Here is a 16,241-nt window from a genome sequence, read left to right as displayed (position 1 = left end):
AGGTTGTATTTACCTAATTTGTAGACTTGCTAAGAAACAGATGATTGTTACTATGTCCTGATATGTAAAATCATGTTTTTTTTTCACAGGACTATCTATCCATTTGGTCTCCCAAAGAATATATGGAGAATGGAATATTTTCATATGGAATCATAGTAGTTTACCTTAGAGGTCGTAAGGTTCGTAGAAGTCTAAGCACCCTTAGGACTCCCAATATTTTTGCTCCTCCAGCTGAGGCAACAGATACAACAATATCAATAAGTGACACAAAAACTAGAAAACCATCTAAGATGTTCCAGCTGCTGCGAAGGTAAGCCTGATCCCCGAAGTAAAGTCCAAGAGAGACCACCTAAAATAAGCACCAAATGAAGACAATTCTACATTAAAGCATGGATGGGCAGGTAACTGGAATGAATATGGGATTGCTACTATGCATTCAAAAAACATACCTTTAATGTCATCTCAGCTACAAAAATAGCTGTAAATATATAGTTTGATATACTCAGGAAAATCCTCTCCTGTGGGAAGAAACATAAAGCAAATTAGGGGGGATGGATTAATGTATATCTCCTTGTGTTAAATACAGAAAATCCCCAAGTTCTGCAGAGTGTATCTGTGTAAAACACTCTCAGAACACTTAGTCTTGCTCTATTTAGCTTGATGAAGCCTGTTTTGTGGGCTAAAATGCTGTTGTGATGAATGGGAGGAAAGCATTCTGAGTGGGCCTGCATTTCCTATACACTTGCATATGTAGTTGTATATGTAGACATATTAGTCCTGTCCATGAGAGTATAGCCAATGTTCTATAACACTATTTGTAACAGAAATTTGCCTAGACAGAAACATCCTACTGTTTCCTTTTGGGTAGTTTTTGCGAACTTGTCCAAATTTATAACTTCATAACAGAAGGTCATCAGTTGTGTGTTTATAAGTAGGACTTGTGATTTTTAAATTAGCTCTAAATATTAAGAAATCATTTGGTAAGAACCATATAACAAAACATAACATGCATCTCACATTTTGCATTTTCTTTAAGGTGAGTGTTTTCAATGATTGAAATCCCTCCTGTTCAAGCATCGCCATGCAGTGTTTCACATGTCTGTTGGGCAGCTATGGATAGTCACATATATCCACCATGAAAATAAAATAATTGTGTGCTGCATCATCTATTTTAAATAGTATGGCATTTTGTGCCAAACAGATCTGATGTAGCCATTTTTCTTTTATCTTTTCCCCTTGGAACCCAACAAATAATATTGTGGCACATAGTTTCTCTCATCAAACCTTACTTAAGAAAGTTGGGTAACAAGCTACATTAAAACCAGTTTTGGAAAGATGTGCTCACATTCAATTGCAGTTAAAACAAGTTGTATGGTGAAGTTGTCAGTAGAGTTTTTTTTTAAAGATTCCAAATGCTAAATAGAACACTTTCGGAAAATGTCATTGATAAAAGGCTAATATTTTATAACCGTGAGGGAGAGAGATTGCCCTTCATCTGCTGCCCCACTGTGCCATATTCAAAATAGAATACATTCGGAATATGTTGTTGATATAATGCTTATATTTCATTACTGTGAGATAGAAAGAACGCTCTCCTTCTGCTGTACCACTGTGCCATTGTTTCCAATGGTTCCCTATACCCTCTATCATTAAATTCAAATTCCTGGCCACATAGAACCCAGTATCCAAATACTCTCATAACTACCTTCATTCGCTCTTCTACCAATATTACTTTTTTCCACTTGCATATTCAGGATTTCACCCATGCTGTACCTCTTCTCTGGAATTCACCAACCTGTTCTGTCAGATTTTGACCTTCTTCCACACTACTGATGTAACAGGTACATCATGCCAAGGTATCCTCATAGGACAAGTGAAGGTACCTGGTAGGGGATGCTTAAAAATGTCCCCACATCACCATGATCGAGGGGGCATGTCCTTCTATGTTTAGATTCAATGTTTTAATTTCAGCCTATTAGTATTCAGTAGGCAGGGTTTAGCGCTAGGACCCACCAAATATTGGAGTGCCTTGGTGTAGTGGTGGGCTAAGCATAATATGGCCATAAGATGTGACTAAATATCCAATTATCACATAGTCCTAGACTAGTCCTGTATTTATGTGTTTCACTCTTTAATGTGACTGTGCCCTCTTTTCCCTGAATCATCTGAGGATCTTGGTTCCTCTCTCCTCTCCCCATGTCCCAGTTTAAGATTTCCTATAATTGCTTAAAGGAGAAGCATCTGAGGATCTCGGCTCCTCACGCCATCCCTTGTGTTCCTTGTCTTGTTTCCCTGTCCTTTGTTGTGTCCTGTACCATGTATGTCCTGTCTGGCTATGTTTCTTGCCCAGTCTCCCTGTTCATTGTTCTGTCCCCCTTGCTCGCTCTGTTTCTGCTTTTACTCTGCTTAGCTTCCCTACTCCCAGCCTGCAGCATTCTGCTCATTCCTCTGTTGTGCTATGTCTCATGCCTGTGCAGGGTGCCTGTAGGATATCATTCTGTCTTGTTCTGGACAACATCTGCTGCTATGTCAGGGCCCTGGTATGTGGCCGCACAACCCTAGGAGCTCAACACCCTGGAGAGTGCAGTAGCCCTGCACCAGCCCCTGTCTGACTCCACTACTGCGCAATAACTCCTGAATTCCATCTTTGGGAGCTCTAAGTCATTACAGTCTTCTGTATGAAGCCAGTCCCTGGCACACTCTTTGTCAAACTTTGTGGTATTAATTTATTTTGTGTTCTTTTTCATAAACATTGTATTTTAGGTATAAATGTACAAACCTTGGTATATGTAACTGCCAAACAACACGCCAATATGTGTTTCTGCAACATCTCTCGACTACAGTGACACCACCCATGCATGTCTGGTTGGTTGGGGGCTAAAAGGCCACATTTAAGAAGTGCGCTTTTTTTTCTCATTTTGACATCTGATCAGTCTGTGCCTCTGCCCTATTTGGGCCATCTTTGAACCCGGCCACTAAAATTTACCCCATCAAACCATTCTTTTTTTTGAGACACCTCTTGGATATTTGAAATGCTAGTATGTTTCATTTTCCATGTCAGGATTTTTGAGAAGATATGGTACTAATTTTAGTACTTGCTCATAAAAGTTTTATTTTTTTAATATTTTCTGACTTTTTTTTACATTTTGTTGAAACTGGATGGTTCCCCTGATGGTGACATCACTACATATTATTTTTAAATATTCGGCGTTGCTGAATGCCTTGACATTGAGGCATTACAGCAACACTGTTTAAGTGAAGAAAACAATCTTAGATCGCTTTCTAAGCTTGGTTAATGCCATGACGTGCCAGGTTGTTAAGGGGATAAAGACTGGTCCTTTAGAGCAAACGTGGTAAAAAAAAAACCCTGGTCCTGAAGGCTCACTAAAAACCTACCTAATCCAACCTACCTACTCCTAGACATATACAATGTTTCCTCTTATAACCCGCAACCAGCATTCTAAAGAAGCCATCCACCATGCCCAACTGCAAGATTAACACAGAGTTTTCCATATCACCCTCACTAAAATGAACCCATCCTCACCCAAGTACTCTTGTCTCACTTCCTTCTCAACCACCATATAGATTGTAAGCTTGCAAAAGCGGGGTCCTCTTTTACTTCTTTACCAGCATGCTTTAATGTTGTTGTTTTAAATTGTCTCTGTTAGTTATTTTTACTGCCACCTATTGTAACAGTGCTACAGAATCTGCTGGCACTATATATTTTTTTTATCTAATGTATTGATGAAGTCACAGTATGTGGCAAAATACATGTTGGGATTACCATGTCAAACAGTGGCTCCCCTGCATATGGGGTACATCTCTGCTTTTCACGGCAGTAAGAAAGAATAATAATAATACTAATAGGTTGGGGAGATAGGCATAGGATCGCTTCTCTCATCCTTCCTTGCTTTAAATGTGTTTCCTTATCATGTATAATTCAGTGATAGAAAACTGGTCTGAAGGGTGTTTTAACGTATCTTTGAGCTAGAGCCGCATTACCAGGGAAGTTCATTGACTTCAATACTGGATACAGTCACAGCCCATTTGCCGCTTACTGATCTGACCCTATAGCAATATCATTTGTAGGCATCCACTGTTACAATACATACTTGGCTATCACCCCATTAACTGTTGTCGTCTTGTGAAGAGCGTGTTTGAAATCGTTTTAACTCTATAAAGCTTAAGTCTTACTATTTGTCTTTCTCTGCCTTTATCTACCACCCTTTGGTAGTAGTTAGACTTGTGCACAGCAAGCAGAATGGATTCAGACGAAATGTGTAATAAAAGAGACTGAGCCAATAAGGCAGGGCACCTCTGCTACATAGACACATACATGTTGTACATAAATTCCTCTAATACTGGCTAAAAGAAGAAGACTTGATCCCCCAGAGTAAGGAAGGAGATTGAGCCATAGAGGCAGGACAGGTTCTGGTAGACAAACTGAATTCCCCATATTAGAGAAAATAACAAACATTGATTCCCCATAGTAAGGAAGGACGTAAAATCACAGGGAAGGGTAAAATAGACCACCCCAGAGTAAGGAAGGAGATAGAGGAGCAGCAGTAGTTAAGCATGTGGCCTGGGCAGGCACTGTTTGAAGTTCCCCAATATTAGAAAGAAAGAACAAAAACTGACCCTCCAGAGTAAGGCAGGAGATTGAGCTACAGCAGCAGCAACTTGGCTACTCGGTATAGGGCTGAATTTCCTCCTCAGAGTAAGGAAGAAGTAGCAGCAGCAGTTGTAAAGCATGGTCTGGGCAGGCATTAGCTCCTTGGTGCAGGACTGAATTTCCCCAATATTCATAAAAATTAAATAATTGCCAGCCAGTTTGCCCCTGAAGAAAAGCTGTGCTGTTGTGTGTCCACAGGTGTTGGTTTAAACCAGAATTGGTGAGATGTCCACCTTACCCAGGAACTTTCACAATTTGCACATTCCAGTGGGCCCATCTTCCATACTCTCAAACTAATCCCACAATTTACTAAGGCACTGTACACCAGGTGAGGTAGCAGTGGTACTAGCTTTCTTTCCCATGAGAGTATTAGTAATGGTGGTGATGGTGTTACTGGTGCCATTGCATGTAGGGGAACCTGAAGTATAGCTACCCTGCTGGTGCTTTTGTAACATAGATCTGCTACTATCATCTGACAGTGTCTGCCCATTTTTACTCTGGTTAGAAATGTTCCAGTGATGGCAGTGCTTGTGGTAGTGGGGAATCCTAAGAGCGGGTTTTGGTGGCACTGGTAGTTGTTTTATTCTACGCTTCACAACAGAATAGTTTACAACCAATCTTTCCTTTAATCCAATTTATGCACCAGAACATGACCCCTCTGTGAGATGTTTTATTGGCTAAAATTGCGCATCAGGTTGGTATATGGGGTGGACAATATTTTACCACTACTACAGCAAGGATGCTTGCTAGTACTGCTGTTGCTGCATGTGGCTGGTTGTTTTTCTGACTCCAGGCAAGAAGGCTTTAGCCTACTTGAGATTGTTATACCAGGAGTCATCTGAATACTTTTTCATGCATACCTGCCACCTCTACCCAACCCACAAAAAACTGAAATCATTCTGTCACTCTAAATTGAGTCAAAGTTAAAAGTGGAAAACAGTCCCCAGTCTTGCCTAATTTGCCACCAATCAATTTTTTGATTTGTTATTTGGGTTGTCCAAAATTGAGTCATTTTGCTGGTAGTGTAAATATGCAGCTTAAAATCAATTCAGGAACAATAATTGAAACACATTGCCCTATTTAATTTGTCACTCTAAAGTAATGGTTTTGTGCTAACCTAAAAAGGAGAGGTTCTTCTATTTATAGTGGCAAGAAAAATTAAGTAAACTCTTTATAATTACCTGGTTTTCAGCATATTGGACATAAAAATGTGATCTGATCTACATCTTAGATTTAATAACTGATCCAAGCTCCTTTGGCAGGAATAACCTCAAACAAGCCTTTCTGGTAGCTACAGACATGCACAACTTTAGTAGGAATTTAAGACCACTCTTTCTTACAGAACTGCCATATTCCTAGGATGTCTGGTCTGAACGGCTCTCTTAAGGCCATTCCACAATGTGGAAGCCCTAAATCATGATGCTCCCCCCCCTGCACTTCATCGTTTGGATGATGTTTGCATGTTGGTATGCTGTGGCCTTTTTATGCCATGCATTGTGCTGGGTGTTCTTCCAGAACACAGGATCCTAGTTTGATCCAGTTTAACCATTTCCAATGATTCCTTAAAGTCTTTAGCTGGTTCTTTTTTTTATCTCACTGAACATTCTTGCCCCCAAGGAGTAATCTTAGCTGGACAGCCACTTGTAGGGAGAGTAACCACAGTACTAAATTTATAAACAATTCTGGGCTGATGAATATGAAAACTCTTTGAAATTACATAGTAACCCTTTGCAGCTTTATTTTTTTTGCAGGTTTTCTGATATTTCTACTTTGTGAGCAGGGCCGGCCCGACAATGGAGCCGAGTGGGGCAACTGCTCCAGGCGGCACTTTTGAAGGGGCGGCACTTTGCCACCCCAAGCCTTTTTTTTTTTTTTAAAGAGAAAGAGAGAGAAAGGGGCGCCGGTTTTCGCTTACCAGGCTGCCAGTACCCGCTCGGCGCCCCTCTCTCTCTCTCCTCTGCGGCGAGTCTCCCTGTTCGGTCTCGGTGCCGGCTTGTAATGCTGAGTGCCGGAAGATTACCCCATTTCCGGCGCTCAGCATTACAAGCCGGCACCGAGACCGAACAGGGAGACTCGCCGCAGGACTGCTGAAAGGTAAGTACGGGAGAGGAAGGGTAGATAAGGGGGGGAGGGCCGGCCCTGTTTGTGAGACATGGGTCAGACCAGCAGATACTTCTTGAAAATAGCAAACCCATGTTTTTTTATGTCAAAGTAGCTCTAAACACCTCCAATTCTGTTTAATTGATTTGACTGTAGGTTTGCTAACTCCTGATTCCAATTAGCTTTTGTTGAAATGAGCAGCGTAGGTGTTCACATACTTTTCCAACCCACACTGTAAAGGGCACCATGAAATATGAGGACAGTATTCAATTATTTCCAGGGCTAGTTTTAATTCCCAGTCCGGCTCAGGAAATAGCTACTTTCTGCTTAGACCTCTACAAAAATATGACACAGTTAATTATGGTTCAACCCATGATAAATTGTTTATATCACACTATTACTTGTTATATGTGCTCATAGTATGGGACAGTTGATAACTGTTTGTGTCGAATGTTACAATTCACACTGACGCTCTAAAGTAATCACAGATTTGCGTTTTTCCCTGACATCACTGCTAATCTCAATTCATAGTCTATGTATCTTGTTACTGTCTGGACATTACTAAATAAATGTATGGACAATTCTAGCTTTAAATGTACAATATGTCTGAACAACAGACCTATGTAGTCTTGAAAGCTTGCAATCTAACGTGATTGAGTTAGTCAATGATCTTTACCAAATTTGCTCTAGGCCTCTTAAGGAGCGAGTAAAATAATCTGCATTTGCATGACCAGAAACTTACTGCATCATAGCTTGTGCATAGTAAAAAAAAGAAGGAACTAGCATATGCAGGGGAGCCAATGCTTTACTAAAATAAATGATCAAGATAAAATGACAAGCTTCACATGAACAGAAGTTCATTAAAAAAATACAGGTTTTTCCTATGACATACAGCAAATGAAAAACACAATGCATTAGAAAATATTTATTCATTTATTGCTAAGGTGTACTTAGAACATTGCTCTATAATATACTGCAGACCTCTTTGGCACTCAGTGGGTTAAGCTCAATACTCCTTGCCATCTGAGCTTCAGTGGCTTAAAGACTTAATCATGGCTTATTGGAATAGACAACCATAAGATGAGTGAGAATTGCAGTAACCGAGCAAAACAATATTAAAGAGGAAAGATCTCTCTCACCGTACTCTTGTGCTCAATCTGAGGCCTCTCCAGGGCGATAGTGATGCAGTTGAGGAAGATGAACGCAAGAACGACATAGTCAAAAAGCTTGTGTGCAATTATTGTCTGGCACATGATGCGGAACCTACATGGAAACAATTGGTCAGCATTTGGAACCAAAGGCATGACAGACACAATCACATTCTATATAACAGCAGTATGGCAGCTGTTTGATTTCAATTCTTTTCAAATGATGTCATCACCTACTAAAAATATAGGACAGAATTTACAATAAAACTGATAATCATTTATATTGTAGAAGAAAAAACAAGTTTACAATTTGGCAATGTTGGGGTTTTGGGGATGTTTTCAGGCTTATGTGGTACAATACTGCAGTTATTTAATGTGGTATCAGAATATTAAATTGAATATTGATTGCTTTCCAAATACACTATAAGAAATGGTTTTGGGATGCATGCACCTTAGCATTTCCAGCTAACACTGTCCATGGTGTGGATTTAGACTCAATTGATATGTGTCTACTATGTCTAAGAGAAAATTTACAGTTTGGTTTGTTGGGTACCAGGATGACATGGATGCATGATCTATTAGAAATCAATAATACCAGCTGAGCCCATCAACAGAAATGAAGGTACATGCAAGTAGCATGCATACAAGTCAAAGGGTTACATCATCATTGATGTGTTCCCTGATGTTCCCACAGCTTGGCTGTATCATCAGTTTTTATTGGCCATCAGACTGTTAACTTTATTTGATTTCCCAATGTTTTAAATAACAAATATTTAGGAAAAACATGTTTACCTGTTCTGAGGAGAGAAAAGAAATATAGACCAGTCTTCACGTAATTCACACCAATCAGGTCTATATGCTTCAATCATTTTTCTGATTCGGAAACAGAGACTCTGTAAAGAAGAGGGATAATACTTTATGACCTCGCACATCTCTCTACTTCTTCGCATTTGTCATAATCTATTTACAAGTCACTTGTTTACATTTAATTGGAGTTGTCATCTGCTGTCCAAGCTCTGCAATGTGTGATTGTGTTGTGATAATCTCTCTGTACATGTCCCTGTGTTTACCCTGCTATATAAATTGGAGCACTATCAAAAAAAAAATGATTACTTCGCTTTCTACTGTCATCATTTTATTTCACAGAAATACTTGGCAACAATCGCTTAAAGAAAAATATCATACAGAATATGCCCAATCTGATACCATACCCCATACGTATCAATAATGTACTAAAATGAATTGTCTTTTTATCATTCTTGATCAAGGAACTATACAGTAATTATATTTACTCACATTACAAATGCGTGTATTTCAAAAGAGCTATCTGTACTTAATCCAAGTTGAAGAGATTTGCCAAAGTGGATTATTTCCAGACAGAAAAGCAATTGGACACTATTAATTTCCATGTCTTTTTTCACTAATCTAAATAATACAGCTACATTTTTGTCTTGAGAAGTGGCCCCTGGCCAAACTTTAAAATTCACATTTATGAACAGAAATGAGTTACTCAATAGAATACAGGAATGTATATTTTTTTTCAAGGCTTTATTTTACACCAATTCTTGTACAATTGTTAACAGCATAGTCTCAGCTCGTCAATTAGCTTTGTAGCCTTCGTATGCTTCTTTCACTGAATTGCTTGCTAACAATTATGCTTTGTCTTTTTTTTTCTTATCTTTTTTTGCTCTCTCTTTATCTCTGTCTCCTGAAACGTTTGCATATTAACATGATAGGGAAGTAAGGTAGAAATCAGAAGTGCATACAGGGATAAATGTTTTCTTTTATATTAATATTGTGTATCTATCCTAAACTTAAACCTTAAAGACTGACCTTTCTAGGGAATAGAGGTTTTTCTAGTGAGGATGTTGTTCTAAAGCAGGGCATCATGTTTTTGGAAATTCAAAGAATATTACTTACATAATCAATTTCTTCTTCTTCTTCTTCCTTATCCTTCCGGTTATTCATTTTTGGAAATACATCTTTCATGACTGACTGTGTTTTTCCCATGGGATCCTGGTGCTCCCCTAGTGTTGAGTTTTCTTTGCAAGGTACCCTGTGGTTGGCATGAACTCCTGGCTGATCTGGAATATCTGAAGACCCCTTATTGTCGAGCGACATCGCCCTTCTGTGTTTTAGGCTTGATGCCCGCCTGGAATGACTTCTGTCTCTATGGTCCTCTCCCTGAGAAAGTAAGGATTCGTGCTCTGCAGTAAGAGGTCTTGGCTTTATACTCGGACGGCGTCCTAAACTGTTCCAGCTAGATCGCCTGCTGCCCCATGCTCCACTGCGGCCCCAATGAGATGCTCTCGACCCGGTCTGTTAAACAAAAAAGTACCGTCAAATCTTCTAAACTTATCATAACATACTCTTTATGATTTTGTTGTTTTAAAAATTCAATTTTACATTAAATTGCACTTTATTTATATATAGCCAGCAGAGTTGCAATAATTCAGACAGAATATCACAAAACTTCTGTAGTCTCTTCTTAAATAATTACCTTTTAATGGTCTATTGAGATTTACAACACTCTTAACCCCTTAAGGAAAATGGGCGGTCCCAAAACCCATTGAAAACAATGCATTTTGAGCCCGTACATATACGGGCTTTGTCATTAAGGGGTTAATTTTCCTGTTTAACTCATATTTTATATGTACAAAATATAGTCTATGGTACTATGCTTTAAACAGTTGCCAACATGAGCAGATATCTGTATGCGTATGTACAAAAAGGCATCATACCCCATCTTGCACAATTAATTTGATCACCGCCAACAGAACCCTAGTGTGTTCATATTACATAAGTGATCATAAGTGATCTGCCATCTGTGAAGCTTTTTTAAAATGTAATTTCATTTCTTAAAACCACCTATAGTTTGTGCTTTTGTTTTGGATTAAAATGTGATATTTAATGTAGATATTAATATTACTCTCTAGTAAGCAAATAAACTTGGAGCACATCTTATACATTATTCTTTTTTTTTGCCACATGAATATTAAGTGTTACTGGCAATAAATATGTGAGATATAATTTCCTATGATTAAAGAAAGGAAAGGTTTTTATTCAAGAGTGCTAGGAGTCGTGTTTCTAACGCTGCATTTAGTTCCAAAAGAGTTAAAATTGGTATAGTAGGTGGCAAAACTAATTTAGACGTACTGAACCGGAAATGTGGGATTTGGGCAAGTGGCAGATCTGCTTTAAAAAATTATAAAGAAATGCAGAAGAAATTAACAGCTTAAACTTTTTTTCACAGAATATAATTGATTGTAGAAGATATAACTACATTTTAGTTATTATTGCTGCATGGGATGTATAGCATACAATGGTGTTTTTAACAGTCATGTCATAAATATACCTGCTGTATAATTTGACATTGTAGAAGCTTTAAAACTGTTCAGATTGTACTTTTCGATATTGACATTGGTACTTAAAGGGTAAACAATGTATCAGAACAAAAAACCCTAAAATCATTGATGATTCATGCATTTGCTTTATCTCGCAAATTTTACTGTACTAATAATAATAATAATAATTTGTAGAACAGATATTTAAGATGTCCAAATATGTTTATGTTTTCTTCGCTTATATTACATTACTAATATAATAAATAGTCAATGGGTTTCTTTACATAAGACAATATATTAATATATATAATATATAAATAAGTGGACTTTTATTAGCTAGTTCCATACATCCTTAACTGCTTCTTTAATATTAAGTATTAACCTGTGATCGCTGGTCATAGGTCGTCCTGCCCAGGGACATCACGCTGCTTTTCCTGCAGTCTACCGCTACAAGGACTTGATCCCTCTGAAGGGAATTTCTTGAAGTGTTCATTACGCCACCGGTAATCTGCTGATTTGTAATTGGTGTGCTTTCCAGGTGTCCATTTGGGGTCATCGGGACTGCAAAACATTGAGGATTGAATAACAGAGGAGGGAGATACAAATAGATTGTAGTAAACAATAGGCTGGCTCAGTGTTAATCACATAGCTGGACACTCTGACTAATGAAAGTCCAAGGAGGAAAGGATTAAGCAGGACTTCATTAGCATTGCCACATTACTGTATAACTACCGTACAATATTTACTTTTCCATGGCACTTCCCCTTCGAGGCAGAATACACGTCTAGTAGATAATAATGGTTAGATGTGAAACCCACCCAACTTTCTATACGCTCCACTCATCTTGGCACTACCAATCTTTTCTAGCAGTTTTGTTTTTATACACATGGGTGTCATCAACATCTGTGACCACCTAAAATATATACCACTCCTTTCTCTACTGATGCAGATAATCCGCCATTTATCATTTTCGATACAGAAACAACCCTCTCATTTTTACTGTATGATGAATTTCAACATGAAGAAATTCATAATAACGGATCTCATTTGTATCCTTTATACAATGCCTCACCAAAATGCGCAGTATTCATTTTTTGTGATTTATGGTAAATTAACTGACTTTCCAGTAAATTTAACACAACTTGAAGGAATTGTAATTTATACTCTGGTTTGTTAGATGCTCTTTAAATAATTGCTTTGAAAAATGTCAAAAAGAAATAACAAAGCAGTATATGTAAAAGGTATTGAATGCTATGGTCTACATAACATAGACAGTGAAACTCTCTTTTTCTAGTAGTGTACCCTTTAACATGTGTTTATTGCATCTACCGCTTTTGCCCCAAGTTTAATTTATTCTTGGGTTACCTCCAGAAGCCCATCCTACTTGAGTGTAATTTTAGTAATCATGTAATTAAAATTATTTTAATTAATTTTCCATTATTTGGCAAGGTATGCTAATTTCAGCATTAAAAAAACAATAAAGAGAAGGTCCACTGGGAAAAATGTTTTTCTCCTTAAGCATAAAATACAGTGATATATATAGTAAGGTAGGTTACCAATGATATTATCATACTATTTTTCACCTTTTGGTGACTTTCCCTGCTCAACCACCAAACCAATTTGATTTATGGCAATGCTAATGAAGTCCATTCCTCCATAGACTTATTAGCATATCTGGTTGATAAAGAGATAGAACACCTACAAATGGCTAATATGCTGCTGCCCAGAAATATTTTATAATGCAACAACTATAATTGATTTTTTTTTCAGATTAAAATAATTAGATGTAGATATAAAAAAAAAATTGAAATGTTGGATTGGATTTTGTGGCGATCACTCCAATTTTACCGTATTTGTCCATTTTTTCCAGCTCACCTAAATAATGACTTCATTAAACCTGTGTAAACATGTCATCACCATCCTTACATTCCCAAAGTACAATAGACTTTTTTTTTTATTATTGTTACCAGATCCCAGCTGAGCCTCGTGATATTTCTCGCATTCTTCAATATTTGATGAGCTCCTGTCTTCATCAGAGAAAGACCTATTGGCATCCCCCTATGAGTAGAGAAGCAACACTAATAATGGCATTTTCTTACACATCACATGAATAATAAAAAAATTATATTGTGGGGAAGATAACTTCAAATTAAGAAATCTGATTTGATTGACAAGATCCAAAAACCACTGGCATAAATTCAATTTGGTCCAAGAATGCACCGAGGTCACGTAACATCATGTTACGTGACCCACAGTAAAAGCGAAACTACTTAATAGTGTGAGCGAGCAGCTAGAAGGAAGGTTAGAAGGTCCAACCCTTCCCTAGGTGCCACCAAAGCCAATGCCGCCAACCCGCCCCCCCCTTAGTGTTTCAATCCTGGTGGCTTAGCTCCAGCCAAATGGATACTTTGCTTTTTTAATCAGTGTTTTAAAGTGCTGCAGGGTGTAAGCGGGCCATGAAGCATAACTGGCTATCTGATGTATATGAACGCACCAGAGCATGGGTCATCTGAGGTCGTATGACCACATGCATTAATGTTAGTGCGCAGTGTTCAGCAGAGCCAATATTGGAGCTGACTGGAGAAGAGTACATCATATGCAGGGAAATGCATTCAACTGAGGACGGGGAACGGATAAATGCATTTGGGATGATTCCCTCCATGCAGTTACAAAAGGAGCGCATGAACATTTAAAGGGACCACGCACTTATCAAATGAATTTAAGTGCATTTGATGGCTGGAGTGTTCCTTTAACCTGCACGCAACAAAGAACCTGAAAGCCAGAAAATAACACTAATAAGTCATCTTGTCCTTAATATTTTGGATATAATTTGTCTTGAACATATGAATATTTCTACAGATCATTTCTACTTGAGTCCAGATATTTCTGCCTAAGTCCTTTTGGCTGCAATGCAAAATGAAGATCAGAAGTATTCTTGGCTGTCCAAAATCATGGTGTATTAATAATATAATAGATGGTAGGCAATAACCAGAATTAGAAGCTTGTAGTTGTTGAATGTTATAAATCATAATATAGGAAACTCATGCAGATGCACCATTTAATTTATATTCCATAGCAGATGCAACATAGAGACCCACGAACAACTGGTCAATAAGTATAGCTTGGCTTCCTTTAAATATTTCACATTTTAGTCTATAAAAATGTGTTAAACTATTTGAAATAATCATTACGAGTTGACAGTTCGCTGCAGTATAAATAAAGGGAATGCTTCTGATTTATTTTTTATTACATACACTTAACAGTTAAGTACGACATAAAAAAAACAGATAAAGTCAGGATTATTAAATCGCAATAGGTTATTTGTATTTTTTGCCATTGAAGAGAAAGTTTTGCATGAAATACAAGTAATTCAAGGAAAATGATATTTCCGTTGTAGGGGGCTTCAAATGGACCGTTTAAAACCGTCGACAATGTCTCCTGCTGCTAATGACTTGTGTGATTATATATTACCAGGCATGTGCAAAGTGCTCCTTATAATATCACTGGCATGTATCTAGAAATCAGTTGCACAAATGCATTTTAGATTTTTTATATCAAAACCAGGACATATATATGGAGAGAATATCATGTAAACAAAGCTTGCAAGGTGGCCCAAGCAAAACAGATTTTCAATACAGGCAATGATGAAAGCCACTTACCTCTGCTTGAAACCCTTCTACTAAGATAGCTACAAGTAGGTTAAAAAGGACATAGTTTCCAAATGTCATCAAGGCCACAAAATAGAGAGCAGCCCAAGGCGATGTGCTGGCCATACCATTGTAAAGCACCACGTTCCAGTCCTCCTGTGTCAGGATCTAGGGAAAAGTACATACTGAGCTGACATTAACAGTCCTTTAACCGCTCCAGTCTGAGCAGACACCAAGTGTAACTAAAAGTTTTCACTAAAAACACATTCTAAGTACCACGTAAGGTTATCTATTACCTCTCATTACGCTGCAATATATTGTTTGACCATTATATTAATTAACATTGGTTTGAAGCCTGGAAAATGAATTGTATTACACGGAAGTGCTGTGGGTCAGGGGTGTCCATCTTAGCCACTTAGGTCCTGCTAAAATATAGGGTTTCTCTAATATGTAATAAGCTCATTTACATCTTAAGAATTATGTTGCCTGCTCAGGGAGCTGAACTGAATTTACAACAGCAGAAAAATGGGATTCAGGAGAGCTTAATATGAGAAACAATGCATAAAGGTATAACGTGGTGGGGTCCTGCGGAAATGGTAGTGCTCAATCAATGAACCAGTTTAGCAGCCCTTAGTTTAGCATCTGTATCCTTCTGAAGGCTGAGGTCTCCAGTTTTATGTGCAATACAATGAGGTCTCACCAGTGCCCTGTTCAACAGCATGAGTACTTCCCTCTTTCTACTGCTAATACCCATCCTATACAACCAAGCATTCTGCTAGCATTACCTGCTGCTCTATTGCATTGTCTGCCTACCTTTAAGTTCTCTGACATAATTACCCTAAATGAGGTTAGGACTGTATCAAAGAGTCTATACTTCACCCTTGGGTTTTTATGCCCTAGGTGCAATTTCCACAGCTCAGACCATGTTTCTATTTTCTCTATTAAGTAATTGGGTCATTTGGTTTATCCCTCCAGGAACATCAACCCTGTAGCAAATCTTTGTGTCATCAGCAAAAAGACATACCTTCCCATCAAACCTTCTGCAACATCACTAATTAAAATATTAAAGAGAATGGGTCCATGTACAGATCCCAGAGGTACTCCACTAGTAACAAGACCTTCCTCCAAGTATACTCCATTGACTACAACCCTTGGTTGCCTGTCACTCAGCCACTGCCTAATCCATTCAACAATATTGGGATCCAAAAGAGATTTCAGTTTATTCATAAGTGGTCAGTGTCAAAAAACTTACTGAAATGTAGATACACAATGTATACTGCACTACCTGCATTTATTATTTTTGTCACCCAGTATCAATCAATAAGATCAG

At 38.0% G+C, this 16,241-nt stretch overlaps 1 protein-coding gene across 1 annotated transcript in view; it reads right to left on the bottom strand.

The window, feature by feature from the left end:
* CACNA1I (calcium voltage-gated channel subunit alpha1 I) overlaps nt 1–16,241 on the bottom strand; it is a 67,778-nt gene that overhangs the window by 30,152 nt on the left and 21,385 nt on the right. Inside the window, exons 5-12 of the mRNA XM_053470282.1 lie at nt 14,924–15,079; nt 13,232–13,322; nt 11,647–11,825; nt 9,841–10,239; nt 8,713–8,813; nt 7,912–8,035; nt 450–518; nt 165–349 (exon numbers count right to left, since the gene is read on the bottom strand). Of these exons, the coding sequence (XP_053326257.1) occupies nt 165–349; nt 450–518; nt 7,912–8,035; nt 8,713–8,813; nt 9,841–10,239; nt 11,647–11,825; nt 13,232–13,322; nt 14,924–15,079 (1,304 nt within the window). The remainder of the gene's footprint in view (nt 1–164; nt 350–449; nt 519–7,911; nt 8,036–8,712; nt 8,814–9,840; nt 10,240–11,646; nt 11,826–13,231; nt 13,323–14,923; nt 15,080–16,241) is intronic.

This window comes from Spea bombifrons, chromosome 6 (assembly GCF_027358695.1).
Source record: "Spea bombifrons isolate aSpeBom1 chromosome 6, aSpeBom1.2.pri, whole genome shotgun sequence".
NCBI classification, from domain to species: Eukaryota; Metazoa; Chordata; class Amphibia; order Anura; family Pelobatidae; genus Spea; species Spea bombifrons.
This window is presented reverse-complemented; position numbering and strand designations above follow the sequence as displayed.